The sequence below is a fragment of the Cryptomeria japonica genome, chromosome 5 (assembly GCF_030272615.1).
Source record: "Cryptomeria japonica chromosome 5, Sugi_1.0, whole genome shotgun sequence".
Taxonomy (NCBI): Eukaryota; Viridiplantae; Streptophyta; class Pinopsida; order Cupressales; family Cupressaceae; genus Cryptomeria; species Cryptomeria japonica.
The window spans coordinates 799499409-799520960 of NC_081409.1; the positions used below are offsets into that span (position 1 = coordinate 799499409).

A 21552-nucleotide genomic window follows, 5' to 3' on the forward strand; every position below is an offset into this window, starting at 1 on the left:
AAATTCACCTTTCTTTCACCATAATCAAGGCAATCCACCATCAAATTAGCTCAAAACAAGGTCCTCCTAGTGCTTCAGGCCAAAAAGAAGGTCAAATCGAGGATTTCGCTCTGGACCCTTTGGAAGGGGTGAAATTATCATTCTAGGTTGATTTTCACCATTTCATTACCTCAAACCTCCTTTCAAAGGCAAATATGCATCAAAGTCTTTCAAACCATGCCTTAGGAGTTACAAATTTGGTCATGTTAAAGAGCAAAATAGAGGAAATATGAATTTCGCTCTAGACTGTTTGGAAGGGTGAGGAGCGAAATCCATGTTTTAGGTCAAAATCTTCATTTTTCAATGCTTTCAAACACTTCCTGAGGCAAGAACATATCAATCTACCCCCACCATGTCCAAGGAGCAAGGATATTGGCCTAAACAAGGAAGAAAATAGTGTCTAGGGAGAATTTCGCTCTGGACCCTTTGGAAGGGTCAGGAGCGAAATTCACATTTTGGGTTGATTTCACACTTCTTTTCCTCTTCTCATGCCTTGGACATACTTTGTTAGGCTTACTTCCATCATGATCAAGCTCAACTTGGCCTTCGTTTGGAGACTTTGTGAAGAAAATAGGGTCTTATATGAATTTCGCTCTGGACCCTTTGGAAGGGTCAGGAGCGAAATTCACCTTAGGCTATAATCCTGACTTCATTTTTTAACATTTCTTAATTCAAACAAGTGTTTTGCCTTCATGCAAGCCTAGGAATGGGTTAGCTCATAGTTTGGGTCAAGGTGGAGTGTCTAGTAGAGGAATTCGCTCTGGACCCTTTGGAAGGGTCAGGAGTGAAACTCCTATTCTAGGCATAATTTCCCTTCAAATTGACTTGACTTTGCCCCAGACTCATCCCTAGATGCATATTCTTCCATATCCTTGCCAATTCGCTCAACAACTCTTTGACTTAGGTCAAATCTTGGGTCCTTGGTGAATTTTCGCTTTGGACCCTTTGAAAGGGTCAGGAGTGAAATTCATAATTAGGTTCAAATTCCTTACCTTTTCCATCCATCATGCCTTAAATCGCCCCTTGAATCTTCTCTTTGTCACCAACTCTATTCAATTGACTCCGACTCAACAGAAGACAAGACTTTGACCCAAAAACCAACAACCCTAACCTATCATGTCTTAAATCCTTTGACTTCTTTGCACAATCTATCCATTTTCCATCTCCTGAAAGCCAAGATCCTTCTAAGATAACATTAGGGTTCAAGGTAGACAACACATGAGTTTCCCAAGCCTAGGTCAAATTTAGCTTTGAAAGAAACCCCAGGTGAGCTCTCCGCGAAGGAAACCCTAACCTACCCAACCCAGGCAACCACTAACTCACTCAAAACATCTAACAAGCAGAGAAAAACCTAGCTAAGAGAAAGCAAAGCCAGAAAAAAGAAGAGGGTGCCCCCATCCTGATGGGGCGATGTGTGAAATGGTCACAACAGTACTCTAGCTGGAAAAGTAGGCATAAGAGGCCTTGAATGGATGGTTCTAGTTTGTTGATTTGGAACTCAACCATGAATTTAGTTCTCACCTTGGCCATTATTGCCTCCATTATTGTCTTTGTCATTCTGTACACCAATATTTATCCCGATTTGTTGAGCCATCATTTCTGTTAACAACTCCAAACGTTGATTTTGTTGTTGTGCCCTTTGTTCCGTAGCTTGTTGCCTTCTAACCAGTGCATCCAACAAGTTAAAGAACCTCTCTTCTCCTGGATCTCTTGCATTCCTATCACCCATATTTTTTGTAGCTTGTGTTTCCGTTGCTCTCTATTCTTCTATTGCTCTCTCTTCTTTTGCGACCAAATTTGTGTTTGACCTATTTTTGTGTGTTATATTTGTGTGTAAAGGTAGCTGATCATATCATTATTTTTTCATTTTGTACCCTCCAAGATGGCAGGATACATTGCTCTAATACGACTGCAATATGCAGCCCTGTTTGTGCTTGACGTTTATTGTTTTGGAATGTGTTTTGATTGTATTTCTATGTTTTCAAATGACAAATATAGTGTAGATAAATCGGAAATATTGCAACACTTTAAATTCAATACTCGGAAATTACATGGCTGAAAATTCCAGATTTTATTTCTGATCTGGAAATACAATTTCTTTCAAAAATAATAGCAACCCAATTTATAAAAATACACTACATCTAAATCCAACATACCCAAAAATGCAACATTGGTTTTGCTTGAGTTGCTCACCAAAATCACCAAAATATCACACCAATGTGAACACCAACCCTCACAATCTAGTCCAAAGGCTACATGTAAGGAAGTGTAGGTCCAAAACACCCCAAAACAACAAGTGTAATCTCCTCAAAACTCTAGACGCCCAAGTGGAGGATGCTTGGAGGAAGGAGAATAAGCAATAAGCACAACTGTGTCTCCTATATGAAAACACCAAGAAATTCTCCAAATAGTGTCTTTCAACTACGTAGAAAATGTTGCATGCAAGGGTTTCCATCCTTACAAACTAAGAAAGCGATCTTCCCCAGAGGGAATAAGAACATCCAATATCAAAACTTAGTATGTCCAAATGAATTCCCAAAATGCTTTTTTATACTTTCCCAGAGGTTCGAACCTCTTTCCCAAGCACACTTTATTAACTAAAAGTCATCTCTTTTAATTCTCCAATGTCCCATTAAATATAAAGGGCCCATATATCTAAAATAAGTTATTAATGATAAAGTTGTCCTCATTTTTGAACTTTCCGAAATTAGGCAGTCTTGTTTCTCTAAGATGTGTTTTACGAGGTAAAAAACTCATATTGGTTAGCATCTAATCATGCATAGATGTTTTTGCCTTCTTATTCCAAGTTTTGGTTAGTTTTGGGTTTCATTTTCCTAGCTTTTTGTGCAATTTCGGGTTTTAGGTTAGTCACTGCAAGTAGGAACTTTTTGTTGTCATTGTAAGTAAAGTCACTGCAAGTAGGAACTTTTTGACCTCACTGCAAGTGGTAGGAACTTTTGGATGACATTACAAGTAAATGCACTCACTTGTAATTGGGCCTTTGAGACCCGATTACAAGTTCATTGTTTTAATTGTCAAGTTACTTGCAAAGTCGGGTCTCTAGAGCATCATTACAACTAAAGTCTCTTTGGTGTTGTGTTTTTGTCAATGTCAAGTATTGCAAGTGTTTACTTGCAATCGGGTTGTAGAGACTCAATTCCAAGTAAAAAGTGTCTATAGTATGCATTATAAGAGGCCTTTCGGATTTCTAAAAGGTGGTTGTAGGTTCATATTTCCCCTTTGCAGTTCCAAATACAACTTGTAATCGGATCCTTATGATCCGATTTCAAAGGCAAGCTATCAATTTTCGCTCACCCATTAGCAAGCAATTCTTACTTGCAATCGAGTCTTGGAGACCCAACTGCAAGCAGAGGTTTATCATTGCATTCGAAGTTTGCAATCTCCATGCTCACTTGCAATCGGGGTTCTAAGACCCGATTGCAAGTTACTATCAATAATGTAAAAAGGTTTACTTGCATTCGGGTCTTCAAGACCCGATTGCAAGTGGAAGTTCAGCATCTCTTCCCCATTTTGTACATCCCAAACATTCGAGACTTGCTTGCTTGCTATCAAATCCCCAAGTTTTGATTTCAAAGACAAATTATGAAGGCTTTCCCACAAGATTGCAAGCTTATATCCAATCAAAATGCATATTTGCAATCGGGTCTTCAAGACCCGATTACAAGCAGAAGTGTAAAAGTTTTTCCCTACATTGCACTCGCATTCCACCTCCCAAGATCCAAAATAGGTCCAAAATGCACTCGAAAACACTTAAAAATGAGTCTCTAGGATCCAATTACAAGTGCAAACTTGTATTTTCCCATTACACATATGAAGTTGCATGTTCATTCTCCACAATTGCAAGGCAATGCTCTTGTTTTTCCACACATGTAATGTAGTCCTCAAAACCCGAAATTCACTTATGAGTCCATTTTTGCATCAATTTATGCCTTCCTTTGTTAGTCTTGTTTGCACACATGATCTATCAAACCAACAAATCAAGGCATGGGCATTGTTTTATAACAATTTCATCTTGAATAAGGTGTTATGGGTTCTTCATCAGTGAACAAAAGAAGAAGATATACAACAGTAATTCATGGGGCAGCCCAAGGGTCAATAATCCCCATGAAGTCATCTATAAATAGAAGACATCCAGTGACAAAGTGAATCAAGCATGGAGAAGGAACACAACGAAGAGAAGGATTTCCCTCCCGAAGAAATGGTACTACCCCAAGCATGTGATAAGGTTGAAGTTCGCTAGCCAAGGACACAAAGACTATCAAGGGTGCAAGTTCTTGTTCCAGTTCAAGATGCCATTCACAAATCCGAGTACTTCAATCACAGAGTGTCTTATAATAGCATGAAGATCAAACAAAGGATGATGTAAATAGAGTCGTGTCTCTAGACACTTAGTTTCAATTATGCATTTGTAATTTCATTTTGACAAATTACATGTAATGTCAGAAATTGTAATTGCAGGAGATCATATTACTTGCATCCTTGTAACTTGTAATTACATGTAATCACATTGCAAGTCAAAATGCAATAGGACCTACAATGTTGAATAAGTCATAGTTAGTTAGTTGTGGAATAAGTCTCAATTGGTTAGGTTTCTCCCACATTTTGCTCTCAGCCCCTCTCCTATATAGAGACGAGGGTTCTCTTTGTAATGATAATCTTTTGGCAATGCAACAAAATTCTGCTAGTTTGTATGTGCACTCTAAGACTTTGAGCTTAGATGTAAATCAAATTGCTTTCAATAAAAGAGGCAAGTTGTGTTGAGACTTTGTGCCAGTTCAAGTTGTTATGTGACGACATTTTTTGGAGTTGATTGTGATTTTTGCTCTATTGTTCAAGAGGGATTTAAATTCAATCTTGCAGACTCTGAGTTGCTAATTGTATTTAGAATTATAGGTTAGGTTTCAGACTTGGTCCTACAGGCTTTGAGTTGCTTATCACGTTTGAAGCTAGTGTACAAAGCTCAAGTAAGGAGATAACTTGTAGACTTTGTGGTGCTGCTTTTATTTTTTTAAAACTTGTGCATGTAAGGTGAAGTGCATCATATAGACAGACTTTGAGTTGTTGTGTGTTGTACACTGTTATCATTTTGAGAAGGTTGATAGGACAGTAGAAGTGTTAAAGACTTTGTGCTTTCATTTCTATATTCCTGTCTTGGGAAAGTGACGGAAGTCTTTGTGCTTTCATGGAAACTTTCCTTTCCTTTATGTTCTAAAAATCCTACATAAAGTTTCATTTCTGTATTTACCGTTGTTGTTGTAACTTCTTTTCTGAAATGAGAGAGAATATCGTTTGTTCTGGAAGAAGAGAATAAGATGTTATCCCACCCAAATTAGATTAGTCTTAGTAGTAGTAGAGGGGGAGCCTTCCCTAAATTAGGAGAGTTTTATACTCACACACTGTGGCTGAAACCACAATTTTGCACATCTTCCCAGGTGTACAAAATTTTCAACCAACATATGTTAAATCTTTAATTTTACTTTATTTATTAATAACTTATCATTATTTAATTTAAACCCTTGGACTATATAAAATACTGAGATAGTCATCAAAATTGAACCCATTGACAATACTAAAAATAGTGACCCTACCAATTGGCCCAATCAGTGCTCAAAACTTACTAAAAATAGTAAGTATTAGAAGACTAACCCAAAATCATTTCAGAAAAAGGTATTCCACTCATAATTCCGATAGGAGCTCAACTAACCATCAATTATTGTCAGACTGCTGGATGAACTGCCTCCAAGGTTCCCTAACCTTAACTCAATAGCCTATGGGAACCATTGGAATAGGCTAAAGGTCCACTGACTCAACTAGTTAGGAAGGGGACATTACAATTTGCCATCACTCACACAGTTTTATTGGACTATGAAAATTCTTCATACATTCATAACATGTTGTCAAAACCTACACTTGTGACCCTGCACTTCTCTTGAACAATCCAACAAAACCTTATGAAATCACTCTTCTATGTTTTCATTAGTGTTCCTCCATGCCATAGTGGAATTCCTTTGTGCTGACTTAGGATCCTCCCTGTTTCCTTGGCCTTCAATTAGAGCCTTCTTACTTGCATCCCCCTCAATTGTGGTCTCTCGACACTTCCTAGTGATTCTTGATTTCATTCAGCATCCTTTAGTGCTGATTCTTGTGCCTATGTGTATTTCCACGTCTACTTGACATTTCATCTGTTGATCTTCAGCACATCTATGTTGGTGCTGTTGTCCCTATCCATTGTTTTAGTCCTCAGTCTGCACTCGACATTTCATTTACTTATATTTTGTGCAACCAATCTTGGTGCTCTCTTCCCAATCCTTTGTTTTGCTGCTCAGTCTACTTTGTCAGACATCTTTTCCCTTATCTTCATGTCATCTTGCAGCCCAAAGTATATCCCACTTGTTGATGTTTTATAGCTTCGATCGGAGAAGTCTCATATGTATAAGTAATGCATATTATCGTTGACATGAATGAATATATATATATATATATATTAATATATGTAATAATAATAAGTCATTATTATTATATATATGAATATCTATATATATACATAACGAATATATATTATTGTTTATAGAAATCAGAAAATGAGCACCATATTCATAAGTGTCGATTATATTGATCATTTCATTTGATCAATATGAATCAACTTTTCTTATAAAGAAATCCGATATATATTTAACATCGTGCATATCGACTTAAGACTATCTTCTTCAAAACGATTATTGAAATCATTATTGCACGTAACAATAATGATTAATGATTTAAAGAACCGTTAAATACTAAACGATAAGAGAAATCGTGGTTGTATGTTAACTCGAATAAATAACGATTAAGATATCGTTGCTTTGCACAAACCTTAGGTATAGAGACATTGCAATGAAGAGGCATGTGATGTCTATTCATTGACATGTCTCCAAGTACGTAGAGGTATGTCTGTCCATTGGCATGCCTATATCGTAAGGTATATAATATGGTGCAGTTCGAGTTTAATAAGGTAAGTACAGTAATCATAAGTGCAAGCCAGATATTGATCTGCCTCATATAGCAGACTCTCATACAAATTATGCATTAAGTTGTATTCCCTTCATATGTGCAGCAACCTGCATTCAAGAGTTCATTGACATATAAGTTAGTAAGAAAAAAATAACTGCTTATGTATCAAATCTGATCCAAACTTTAACACCACTATTGAAATGTTTTCAATTCCATAGTTGATCATCAACTTCTTGAATAGGAATGGTTTTTGGGTGATGAAATACTCCACTCTTGCTGCTTAGAACTTGGATTTCCCTGCCACAAGAAAAACGTATGTTGAGACTTTGAACTGCAATAAACAAATGTTGGAAGGTACTTGTTGTCATTTTATGACATCCTTGGTCCATCAGTTTGAACCGATCAGAGATATGTTCCATGGACTAGCGCTGCCCTAGTTGATCAAGGAGAAAGCAGAAGAATCATGAAGTGTGAAGTGTTGCCTTGTCCGGAGGAAGTTCCTCCCTTGGCCTTTTCTTCCTTCCCTGGAACCCTGAGGTTCTGAGGTTCTTTCCCTTTGCCTTCCCTGTTCTCCTTCCCCGGAACTCCGGAACTCCGAGGTTCCGAAGTTCCTCCACTTTGCCTTCTCTTGCTTTTCCTTCTCCGGAACTCTGGAACCTCGAGGTTTCGGAGTTCCCTCTTCGTTTTCTTCTTTCTCCGGAACTCTGGAACCCTCAGGTTCCAAAGTTCCTTCCCTTTGTTGCCTCTCCTTTCTTTTCCCGTCCCCTCCTCTTTAGTTCCCTGGAACTCCGGAACCCCGAGGTTCCGAAGTTCCTTTCTCTTCTTCTTCCCTTTCCCGGAACTCCGGAACCCTGAGGTTTTGAAGTTCCTTTCCCTTGCCTTCTCCAGAACCCCGAGACCCCAAGGTTCTGAAGTTCCCTCCTAGCCTTTCTTCCTTCTTTTCTCCGGAACTCCGGAACCTCGAGGTTCCGAAGTTCCTTTCCGTTGCCTTCTCCAGAACCCCGAGGTTCCAAAGTTCCCTCCTAGCCTTTCTTCCTTCTTTTCTCCGGAACTCTGGAACCCCGAGGTTCCGAAGTTCTCTTACTTTGCTTCCCTTCTTCCTTCCCGGAATTCCGGAACCCGGAGGTTTCGAAGTTCCTTCCTTAGCCCTTTTTTTAGTTCTCCGGAACCCTGAGGTTCCTGTTGGTGTAAATAATTATTCATCATGGATATTATTACACTTTACTTAAGTTTACTTAGGAACATGCATTTCATAGTAGTTTGGGTATGAGACACTTGGGTGTTTGTGCCAACATTGGGATAGTGTGTGTAGGAGAATTTCCACCTCTTATGGTGTTGATCTTATCTTGTTGTTACATTCCACCTCATGTGGAATATTATATTATTTCTCCTACCTACCCACACCTATTTCCTACCTACCCTTGTTTCTTATTGAGCCACATGTCATGTTTGTGTGCTCACATATCCATATAGCCTTGCCTATATAAGCAGACTCATCTACATTGTTTGTACGGGCAATCATTGAACATCTTGTAATGATCCAATTGATCATAGTTTGCATCTTGATAGAATAGAGTTTAGTCCTATCATCTATTTTGTCTCTCTTATTTGTGCTTTCCATTGCCTCTTGATCTTGGCAAAATCTCACATGGTATCAGAGCCATTAGAGTGCCATTGGTTTGCCAATTGAGAGAAAATTGGGGTTTGCATTTTGGAGCTTTCTATTCCAGGTTATTATTGGAGCTTGTTGGGTAAGATTTGAGGTCACCATTGGATTGAGGAGGTTCGAGCAATTAAGAATCGCCTTTTATTTCGTCCAAATCCGACATCCGAGGCCAAATCTAGAGCCGTTTGAAGGTGGAGGGTGGTGACTTGTCCCGACACCGATCTGCAATTTAAGAGTGTTTTTGGTTAAATTCGTCATCGCCATTGCGCTCAGAAGGCCCAAAAACCCCAAGATCGACTATCAGTTTGTTGAAATCGGCCTCCGTTACCCCGAGTTGAAAAAATCTCCCCTCCTAGCCCGCCATATGAACTTGCAGGTACAAGTCTGAATTTTTTATTTTTTTAATTTTTTCGGAAAATAAAAAATAAAAAAAATTAAATTTTATTAAATTTGGGAGGGGGGCATTTATTGTTTTTCGATTTTTTTAAGAAATCGGGAAAATTTTTTAAAGGGGGGGTCCTTATTGGCCCACAGGTGTACTTGCGGGTACCGCAGGCTACCTGTGGCCTGCAGGTGTACCTGTGCCTACCCGCAGGCCACCTGCAACCTCGCAGGGTACTTGCGGGTCTCGCAGGTGGTCCTTGCGTGTACTGCAGGCTACCTGCGGGTAGGCTAACCCTGTAAGGGGTCTTTTTTTTCGTTTTTTAAAAAAAAATTTATTTTTTTAAAAATGTTTTTTTAATAATAATTAAAAAAACTTTTTTCTTATTTTTTTTTAAATAAGTTTTTTTTTAATAATAAAAAAAATAAACTTTTTTTATGAAGCTTTTTTTTGTCTTTAATAAATTTTTATTAAAGTTTTTTTTTCAATCTTTTTAAAAAAAAAAAAAATGACTATCGCCTTTTTGAATTTTTTGTTTATTTTTTTAATAAAGTTTTGTTTAGGGGGCATAATAAATTGTTTTATCTAGATTTTTAAAAATCTTTTAAAACACAAACATCATTTAATAAGTCAAATTGGGAACACTTTTTTTCATGTCACTTCACCCCTGTCTTGTAGTGCTTCCAACCGGCAGTCAAGGGGGGGGGGGGGGGGTTGATTTGCCCCTTTATATCTCTTGGCCACATCCCAATCGGAGGCGTCTTTTTCTGCAGTATTCTACAGGGCTTCTTGGTGGCATCATCTTCATGTTTCCAGATTTGCACTATCATGTTGTATGCTCTTGCATGAGCAATGTTGTACTCGTACTATCATAAAGTGCCACACCTCTTTGTATCTTGTCATTGTTGACATATTTGATGTAATCCTCTTGTACACATAGCTTAGGAATATCTTGTGAGACTTGGTGCATGGCTCCAGTTGAGACTTAGATTGTACACATTTGTGCATGGCTCCCGTGAGACTTGGATTGTACCAGTATTTTTGCTATTTCTGAGTATCCAGATAATGCGCACAGTAGGTTGTCTCCATGCCTGATTTTCTTTTTGTTGCAGCGAGTGATTCATCGTCATCGACTTGGTACCTGGTTTTGTCACACTTTGACATTTTTAGTGCAGCATAGGCTCTCTTTCTTCCTTATGGGGAGGTATTTTGGTCATCATCATTGGACCATCTTTGTAGGAGATTCGACATTGAGGGGGCGTCATGGTCTCTTCTTCTCTCTTATGGGGGGGACACAGTTTTGTTCTTCTCATTCATCATTGAGAGCATTGTGTTCTTTCTTCATCTCTCTTTTGGAGGAGGGTTTTTTCCCATTGGGTTTTTCTCTCTTTCCTCGCTTTATGGGAGATTGCATTTGCATTTGTACATGGATACCTAACATGGCCTCGTAGCCGAGACCCATCTTGCATTGCTTAGTTGCATTGTAGACTTAAGTGCATTCCCCTAAGTTGCACTTAAGGGGGGGTGTTGGTGTAAATAATTATTCATCATGGATATTATTACACTTTACTTAAGTTTACTTAGGAACATGCATTTCATAGTAGTTTGGGTATGAGACACTTGGGTGTTTATGCCAACATTGGGATAGTGAGTGTAGGAGAATTTCCACCTTTTATGGTGTTGATCTTATCTTCTTGTTATATTCCACCTCATGTGGAATATTATATTATTTCTCCTACCTACCCACACCTATTTCCTACCTACCCTTGTTTCTTATTGAGCCACATGTCATGTTTGTGTGCTCACATATCCATATAGCCTTGCCTATATGAGCAGACTCATCTACATTGTTTGTACGGGCAATCATTGAACATCTTGTAATGATTCAGTTGATCATATTCTGCATCTTGATAGAATACAGTTTATTCGTATCATCTATTTTGTCTCTCTTATTTGTGTTTTCCATTGCCTCTTGATCTTGGCAAAATCTCACAGTTCCGAAGTTCCCTCTTGCTCTCTTTTCTCCTTCCCGAGACCCTGAAACCCCGAGGTTCCGACTTCCTTTCGAAGTCCCCGAACTTCCTTCCGATTGGCGACACTTTTGGATGGTGTAATCAACACTCAAAGCTTTAAATGCTCCGACAACTTTTGTGACTTATGCACCTTCTTTTGTGGAGCCACAGGGGTGCATTTAATGTTTTTGATAGGATTTCCATCAAGAGAGGTACGGGGCCATGTTTGTTGTAGTGACTTATGTCATGTCTGCATACTCTAACTCTGGAAGGGCAGTCAATCCACCCTTCTCAGGGTTGCCTTTTGTGGGTATGGCTAGGTTGCTTGCATGTACAGAAGTCAAGTGCATACACTTCCCTGCACTCCCAGACTGAGATACAAGGGTCATGCTCACTCTTGTAACCATTTTTCTATATAAAGGCTGCTAAGCCTCATTGTAAAGGGTTCTCTCCTTGTTGGCTTGAGCTATTCCATGCTCTTCCACTTCTCTTGTATTTAGCTTGCATTTATGCAACTGTAAGTTTGACCATTGGCCTTATAATTAATTGAAATCACCATTCTTGCCTTCTTTCAACTTATATATGTTGTGTATGTTTCCTTACCTTCATCATAGGTGTATGTTTTGTGGTTCTTCTCTCATATATGCTGTGTTAAATTTATTTTTGAGTGTGACTTGTGGGAAACCTTCTCCCCTCTTGGCATTCAGTGGATTCTAACCTTCATACATGCATTGGGGTCACTCATACAACTGAAGTTTGTGCATCTCCTGGGTGTTTCAGTTAATTCTTTGTGTCATTTCGGGTAGGGAGAGAAACAATCTCTTCATGGTCTATCACCTTCTTTTGTTTTAAGCATTTCTCTCTTCCCTTTACCCCTGCAATTTGTTAGGATAGGCCTAGGAGTTAGTTTTGAAGTGTTGAGCTGGTTCAACACCTGCACCTGGACTGAGAAGGAAGCTGGCCTTCTCCAGAGATTGAACCCCCTTGCGCAAGGTCCCACACTTTGGGGTTGTTTCCATGTTTCACAAGGTTGCTAAGTTGATAGCTTAGCAAGGGTGCAAGCTTTTGTGATAACAGTACCTACTGTGCAAGTCCATCAACTTAGTATATTTTTTCCTGTGTTGATTCAAGAGAGTGCTAAATTAACTTCCTTTTCTAGCCACATATTTATCCAACTTCTCATATTGGTTTAGTGGAAAATCTATGAAAAATTCTTTATACAAGCAGTCAAACATTTTAATGTAGCCAGCTTGGGGATTTTGTGCTCCTTTTGAATGATCAAGTCCAACCTTAATAAATCACTCTTCCAAGTTTTCTTGAGTGATCTTCCATTAGATAGTAGCACACTTCCCCTATATATGAGAGAAAAGTCCTAGCAATACCAAAACATTGGTCATTCTTTGTGTATTGGGTAGTAATTTTCAAGTAAAATGATGTTTGACACTATTTACTCAAGCAAAACACCAGAGCCTAGTTTGCTACTTGGAAGAAACACACACATTATGGTAGCATCCTACAGTAACTAAAATACATTCTTGAAAATAAGTATTGCATAAAGAAATTAACAAGAAAACTCCATTAATGGATGATAAACCTGTGAACATAATGAACTGAATTTGTAATGATATCAGTGATTCACAGGTTACTCTGGACTCTAACCATTTGTATTCCCCTAGCAATGACTAATCCATTCCCCTTTCTAAAGAGACCATTCTATATAGGGTGGTCATCACATGATCATTCCCAAACCTGCCAAGTGTATGCATATAAGGCAACATATGGCCATGAACATAATGAACTAAATTTTTATTAGTTCTCTGATCCAAAACTTATATAAAAGCTCTGTGACTCAAACCAGCATCATTCTATCAATTACTGACCGAGTCCCATCTGATGAGGCCTTTTACATGTATACAGGGCAAAAGTTTCATAATCAGCCCCAAACACACCACTTGTTTGCATTCGATGTGACATGCCATTGATGCAATTGATAGTTATCTCGTACAATCTACCAAGTGTCTCTTGCTTAGTGGTATGTACTTTGTGGCATATCATGGCAGAACATTTTGATTCAGTTCGTCTTTTTCCTTTTGCGGTTTGTTCTTTGGTGTTTTGCTTTTGGCATTGAATGCCTTCTTTGGGTGCTTGCCTTTTGTAGGCAATAGTATCTCTTGGCACTAACACAAACTTGACAAACAATTATAGTGAAATTTGTCATCCATTTTGTTCAAATATGTCAACCCAAAAATAATGGGTGGGGAACAACCTGATAGGTACAATGGTTGATGCTAGTTGTCTGCATGAACCTTACCATACCCCTGAATAATCAAAACATAGGTCAAAGTTCATGACATCTCATATAATCATTAATTACGAAAACACATTTTTTAGGATGATGTGTATTTACAAAACGTGACAATACAACACTAAAAACACTCTGCAATAGCTCAATGATGACTCAAGTGGTGACTGAGGTGATAAGTTCTATCTGGTGGTAACTTGGTAGGATCTCAAAATCCAAGGTTAAATTCGATTTTACTGTCTCTAGTTCAGTTCTCCTAGATGATATTTATGGTTCAGAGGTAAACCAATACAGATCTTTGCTGAATCTGGTTTTTTTGTCAAGACAGGCTGGAATAATCAGTCACTTTTCTAAGAGTTTTTTCCTATAGTCCTTTATGTTTTTATATTTTATTACCTTTGGAAATGGAAAAGATAAGTGGGAAGTAAATTGCAATGCATTAGAATATTATTGCTGTGTAGGTTCAATTCACTTTATCCCTAGAAGCCAAATATAGAAGATAATTTGAAAAGGTTCTCTAATCCTACCGAAGACTAGAGCTGATTTTGATTCAGTTGAAGAATCTGGTCTATTTAAAATTACAATTGCCATCACCTTTCAGAAGTACATTGCACAGAGAACCCTTGCTCTAAATTTTTTAGCTCCTGTGAGTTTAGAGGCAAAGTGATGTATCATCTTCCAAGCAGGGAACAAACTCAGTTATGTTTGAATGATAACTTCCGAATATGGAAAATAAACACCTTTGTTATCCCAGTAACTTTACTCTATGGTAACATTTTAATTACTGTAAGAAGCTGGAAGAGATTTTGAATTATCAATTTAACACATTATGTGTATTATTTACAGGTATAGAGGTTATGGAAGAATTGCAGGCCGCGGATTTCACAATCCTAAATGGGTGCCTGGTCAACTGCTTGTGCACTGCAATGGCAACATGGCCTTTCTTTGGGAGGATGTGAACTTTGTGATCAGTTTTCAGAGGTTGCATCTGGAATCACTGTCTTCTGAGTTGAAATGAAATTACTTTTCTAAGGTTCCATAAGGCTGTTGCTAAATGCTTAATGCTTTCTGAAGCATAGCTTATGTGCAGTGGTCTTTCACTTTTCCAAAGAGATATAAAAGTGTTTCAAAAATAGAAATGCCCAAGTTCCTGTTTTTTTGTACAGTTTCTGCTGGTATAAATACATTGTTTCCTCTATTTTCACAGTGGATTGATGGGTATGGTACTTTCTTATTCAAAGGAATTGCTCAAGCTCTCGCAAGCCATAGTTGTCAATTTCAGGTTACAAAGATTTTGTGTACTATCCAGTGTATGTGGTATGAATTTTTCGATTTTAGATCTTTGTTTAGTTTCATCAATTCGGAAGTGTATGTGGTATGAATTTTTCGATTTTAGATCTTTGTTTAATTTCATCAATTCGGAACTGAGTGTTTGCAAAACTAATATTATAGTAGGCATGAGTTTTAAACCACATGAATGGCCACAATTATCAGCTGGTGCTTCATTTCATATTTTATATTGACAACTATTGTATCTCTGTTGGTTTGTAGGTTTGTAGATATTATCCCTCAAGAATCCTCTGAGTTTACATGGTGCAATCTTGTTTCCATATTTCATTGTTCTAGATATTTCTCTTCATTTGGAAAAAAACATTTTCAATTAGTGTCTTTTAATATGTTTTCCACCTAACGTTTTAGAATCTTAATCCTTAGATTGTCTATAGTGATTGATTAAAATAAATTTTTAACATGTGATGGATACACAAAGTCAGCCATTTTGGTACAATATTCCACCACTCACATTTACCTAGCTTACCCAGTAGTCTAAGGAATATTCAGAGTCAACAGATTAATAGGTCATTTATGATCTATAAAGAACGTCTCAAAGGAGTCTTCTCTTGCACTTTAAGTGAACTTGAAAATCAGAAAATTGCTTATAAGTTTGTAATGAAAGCATGTATTGTTTGTTTTAGTAATATAAGAAGTTTTAGCCATTCAACCATTAGCCTCCACTACTGTTTTCATAGAACTTCAACGTTCTTGGATCTTTATCCTTCAGTATTAATGATGAATATCACGTCTATAGTGATTGATTAAAATAAAGTTTAATATTTGATGGACAAACATGCCAACCATTTCGGTATGATATTCCTCCACTCACATTTAGCAATTTATCTGATAGTCTAACTAAGATTTAGAGTCACCAAATAAATAGTAATATAAGAAGTTTTAGCCATTCAACCATCAGCCTCCACTACTGTTTTCATAGAACTTCAACGTTCTTGGATCTTTATCCTTCAGTATTAATGATGAATATCACGTCTATAGTGATTGATTAAAATAAAGTTTAATAATTGATGGACAAACATGCCAACCATTTTGGTATGATATTCCTCCACTCACATTTAGCAATTTATCCGATAGTCTAACTAAGATTTAGAGTCACCAAATAAATAAGTCATTTAGGATCTATAAAAAAAAGTCTCAAATGTGTTGTTTGACATCCTTAGCCTTAGTGTGTCTAAGAAATCATATGCTCTTCTCTCTTATCTGTTTCAATAATATAAGAAGAAGTACTATTTGACCATTTGCCTCCATTATTTTCCCATTATCTTATAGAAGTTGTTGATGCATAGTGTGATACAAAATGTTGAGAACTTTTGTTCTATGGGCAAAAACTCTTGTGAGATTGTTGGTTGATCCTTATACTTTAAGTTGGTTGTTAGAACTAGATCTTGTTAATCTTCTTAAGGCTACCTTCTATATTCTATTCTTAACACTTATATCAAAATGACTAAATTCTAGAAAGCTACTCTAGATGATGGTGTGGAAATTATTAATCAAGCATCAACAAAAGGATATTTTGAGTTTCCTAATGTTCAATCTATTCAATGAGAAATTATAGGCAAAGAATCTCAAAATATTCAAGTAATAAGAGAAGCAATTAATGTTGGAAATGTTGTCATTGATGTCAAAGTGTGTTTTGTTCAAGAAAGGAAATTGTTGGAAATATGGTCATTGATGTTAGGGTGAGATTGTTGGAAATATTGTCATTGATGACAAAGGTTGTTGATGTCAAAGTTTGAGAGATTGTCCATTATATTGGCTTGTTAGCCCCATTTTTGAACTGGTCAAAAATTACACTATTTGTGTCAAAATGATAATGTGATGTCCCCGATATAATTAAATAATAAATTTAAATACTTTATTGTAAGGCCCAAATTTAATAACACATCTTTCGGGCCCTTTATTTAATTAGATTAGTCAAGTCTTAGTTTGGTCGTGTCGGCCTGTTTGTAACCCTTCGGAAAAGTTCACGGAGCCCATATTTATGGCCGAGACTGTCATTTGTGTTGGTATGCGAATTTTGGTATTTTTCTCTATTGTGCGAATTCTTGTTGGGGTTCTATTATCCGCCATTTCGGAGGTGAAAGACCCTCCCTATTTGGTATTTGCAGTTTCGGTGAGATTCACCCCTCATCCTATTCTGTTCTTTGTACTTGTTCCGGATCTGGCAAATCTTGAATCTCATCATTGTTTACTTTCTCTAGTTGCATATCTCTTAATCTGAGATACATGCATAAGGGATTCCTAATATTCAGAATTTATTACTTACGGAAGATCAAACCCTTCACCGCACACCCGCTGAAACCCACCGTACACCCCCACCATTACCTTCCCATCGTACATCTCACCCCACTGTACACCTCACCCCACCGTACCTTCCCACGGTACACCTCTCACCTCACCCCACCGTACATCATCACCATACATCCCCACCGTACACCCTCACCTGCCACTTCACCTCCACCATACACCCTCACCCTCACCGTTCAGTCACACCCCTTACATTCACAATCTTGCCGTACATTAGCAAAGGAACATTACAGTGGTATTAGAGCTGGTGATCTTGTCAGCCTGTCAGTTAGTGGATGCAAGTGTACACTAGAAGGAGGTACTGTTTGGCTGACAGAATGGGGGAACCACAGGATCCTACAAGAGAAGTCATGGCACTATTAAGGGAGATAACCAGAAGCCAAGCTTAACTCAACGACACCATAGCTAGAGGGGAGCAATGACAACAAATCATGGAGGAAACCTTACGACAATTGGCCTTGGGAAAAACGAATGGAGAACAGAATGGGCAAGGCGACAATTCGGTCACTGGAAGGTCAAACGTCTAATGCTCACATTCACAGCCGCTAATGCCGAACTTTCCTCAGAAATCAGAAGCGCCATGCGAGGAGCAATAACCCACCTTTTAGGAGATGCAAGCACAGTTGAACCAAGATTGGAGGGATGCAAATCTCGAGGGGGACATATCCCTCAAGGATTATGCTGAGCTCCAGATGAAATACTCTGGCGGCACGAGTCGGGGCCATTATGGTCACTATAACAATGACATCAAGATGAAGGTTGGCAAGGTCAACCTGTCATCCTTTGATGGGACCAGAGCAACCTCGACACGAGCTTGGGTTCAAAAAGCAGATACCTACTTCCAACTCAACCCAATGCCTGAAGATGAAGCTATCAAGTTTGCAGCACTTCACCTGGAAGGAGTCGCGCACGAATGGTGGCATCATGGGATGGTCACTCCCAGCCATGACCAGATAACTTCCTATGCTAACTTCACAGAGAAGTTGATAGATCGATTTGACGAGAAGGATCTAGAACTCAATTTCAAAGAGTTAGCGCAACTAAAACAGTCGGGACTTGTGGATAGTTACATCACAGAATTCCAGAGACTATCCATGTTGGTAACAGACATCTCAGAGCGGAGATTGGTGGTCTTATTCATGGACGGATTGATGGAACCACTGAAAGGTTGGGTGAAAGGGTTCAACCCCAGCGCGCTCACGGAAGCAATCAAAAAGGCCCATAACATGGCAGCATCTTCCTCTTCCAGAAATTTTGCACATACCAAACCACCTTTCATTCCGAAGGAGAAGGATAATAAACCCTTTTCGAAGAGGTCATTGCTTGATGAAGCCACAAGACAGGAACTCAGAAGGAAGAAGCTTTGTTACACCTGCAAGGAGCCATGGGAACCAGGACACCGATGTTTGGGCAAAGGAAAGATTCACTATATTGAACTGATGTCCGATGGAGAAGAGGAGCATGAAGAAAGTGAACCACCAAGGGAAGAGTCTGCCGAAGAAACCAGCCTGGCAGAGAGAATCTCCACATTAAACGGGACTCGCCTGGACTCGCCTAAACTCGGCAAGTCCAAGTCCGAGTCCGAGTCATGCTCGCCGAGTCTTTGGGACTCGGACTCAAACTCATCCGAGTCTGGCGAGAAAACTCGCTAGACTCACCAAGTTGGCGAGTTTGGCTCAAACTTGCCAAACTCGGCGAGTCCCGAGCCCCAAACTTGGCTACTGGCTGGGTTAGTAAAATGACAAAAAAAAACACATTTTAAAAAGTTCTTTTTAAATGAATGGTATCGTCTTTGTTCACTACAACCTTCACCTGAGAATGAGAAAAATTAGGGTTACAACATGTTAGCCAATAGAAAAATAACACCTGACACTTTTATTAAATAATAAGTTTTTTTGGCCTCGTGGGGCGCTGCCCCTCAACCCCACCCTGTATTGCGACAAGGAGTGCGCAAGGGGCGCTGCCCCTTGACCCCGTAAGGGGCGATGCCCCTTGACCCCACTTTGGGGGCGCTACCCCCAAACCCTCGTCGAAAAATATGGGGGGAAACTGCGTCGATAGAAGTAGGGAAAATTTAAGCTCCGAGTCTGACACTGATTAGATCGACCAGGTAGATATAGAGGCTGAGACTGTAGCCATGGCAGAGGAGGAGCGAAGAGCACGAGCACAGACAAGAGATTTAGAGGCAGATAGTGACACGGATGTTCCTGATGTTGGTGAGCATGGCATGGTGTCACGGGGAGTGGCGCGGTGCCCCTTGACCCCACAAGGGGTGATGCCCCTTGACCCCACCTTGGGGGCACTGCCCCCAAACCCCTGTCGAAAAATATGGGGGGAAACTGCGTCGATAGAAGTAGGGAAAATTTAAGCTCCGAGTCTGACACTGATTGGATCAACCAGGTAGATATAGAGGCTGAGACTGTAGCCATGGCAGAGGAGGAGTGGAGAGCACGAGCACAGACAGGAGATTTAGAGGCAGATAGTGACACGAATGTTCCTGATGTTGGTGAGCATGGCATGGTGTCACAGGGAGCGGTTATGGCTGTCGAATCATCCAAGACCTACCCTAGATGCCTTCGCAGGGGCCCAGGGCCGGAGGGTGCAGGCTCCTCTGAGCCATAGGCTTGTAGTTGTATTTACCTTTGGTATTTGTATGAAACATTTGATGATGATCATATGATGACATGGATTTTTTATTCCATGAGTTTTGTAATATTGTATACATTTGACAATATTTATATATCTATGTTTGTTATTTCCTTCAGCTACAATTTGCGTTTATGCTTATGTGATTGATGTATACTTGTGTATGTAATCAAATGAGCTGAGTTTGATGATGTTATTGTGTCTTTAAGGTGTATTCAATAAAGGGTGTCTGAAACAAGTTTTAAATGTTTAAAAATCTCTAAATTTCTTGAGTTTTTCACTTTCTCGAGTCCAGCCAAGTGTGGAGCCTAGTTTGATGCCGAGTCCCGAGTCCGAGTTCGAGTCGGCCTTGCCGAGTCCGAGCCAAGTCCGAGTCCCGTTTCTTTGGTTGTGACGTATTCATACATTGCCCCATTGCAAATGGGGACCCCTACTTTTTTTTTGCTTTCTAGGTTTTTTAGGGTTTTGTCTGTTAGCCTTTGCATTTTGAGTGTTGCTAGGGGGATCACTAGGATGGCAGGCTCTGCTTGAGCCAAGGTGAGTCAGTGAATGCTCTGGGTTAGAGTCATCTTTGAAAGTCTTCCTTAGGACAAGGTTTTGGTCTTGTTGTTAATTGTGTCTTGTTTGAGTTTGAGGGGGTCAATGAAACTTGGTGAGTGAATATCCTCTTTGAAGGCCTGAGTTAGGTCAAGTTGGTGAGTGATGAAGTCTGGAATGTCATCCTGATCTTCAAATGTCCTTAAATTTGGTTGTTTGGAATGTCATCCTGATCTTGAAATTTGAGAAAAGTCTAGAAAATTGAAGAATCCTCCAAAAACTTGATTTTGCATTATAACTCCTGGAGGTCCGAAACCACTCTCAAACATCCTGACAGTATATATGGAATATAACTTAAAGTATAAGTGCCATTTATACTTAAATGTTATATTCCATACATGAATCCTAACGGAGAGACCAAAATGTCAAAATTCGCTCCTGACCCTTCAAAAGGGTCCAAAGCGAATTTCAATTTCGCTCCTGACCCTTCCAAAGGGTCCAGAGCGAAATTCTCCATAAGACATTCTACTTTGACCCAAACTTAGAACTAACTCATTCCCAGGCATTATTGAGGGCAAAACACTTGTTTGGATGAAGAAATGTGAGAAATGAAGTCAAGATTTGAGCCTAAATGTGAATTTTGCTCCTGACCCTTCCAAAGGGTCCAGAGCGAAATTCTCCCTAGACACCTTTTTTCTCCTTGTTTGCACTAAAAGTCTTGTTCCTTGGACATGGTAAGGGTAAATTGGTATATTCTAGCCCTAGGAAGTGATTGAAGGCATTGGAAAATGTGGATTTTGTCTGAGACAAGAATTTCGCCCCTGACCCTTCCAAAGGATCTAGAGCGAAATTCTTAAAAGAGACCTTTTTTCCTCTTTGTTTGCACACAAACCTTGTTCCTTGGGCGTACTTGGAAGGAGAATGATGTGTCTTTGCCTTTTGAGGTGATAGAATGTGAAAGAATGAAGAATTTTTTACCAAAACAAGAATTTCGCTCCTGACCCTTCCAAAGGGTCTAGAGCAAAATTCATATTTCCTCTATTTTTCTCTTTAACTTGAACAAGTTTGCAACTTCTAAGGCATGTTTGAAGGTGAATTGATGTGTTCTTTCCTTGAGAGGTGGTTGAAAGCATTGAAAGGCGAAGATTTTGCCTAGAATATGAATTTCACTCCCGACCCTTCCAAAGGGTCCAAAGCGAAATTCTTCATAAACCTCGTTTACTTCCTTGGTTAGGCTACAAACCTTGTTCCTTGGGTGGAGAGTGATGTATTTTTGCCTTCCAGAGAAGATTGGATTTGA

At 39.1% G+C, this 21552-nt stretch overlaps 1 protein-coding gene across 1 annotated transcript in view; it reads left to right on the forward strand.

Annotated features, from left to right (window-relative positions):
- LOC131075587 (putative F-box protein At5g39460) overlaps positions 1-14749 on the forward strand; it is a 170531-nt gene extending 155782 nt beyond the window's left edge. The window contains exon 8 of the mRNA XM_058012439.2: positions 14259-14749. Within this exon, the coding sequence (XP_057868422.1) occupies positions 14259-14430 (172 nt within the window). The 3' untranslated portion in view covers positions 14431-14749. The remainder of the gene's footprint in view (positions 1-14258) is intronic.
- The last annotated feature ends 6803 nt before the right edge of the window (positions 14750-21552 follow it).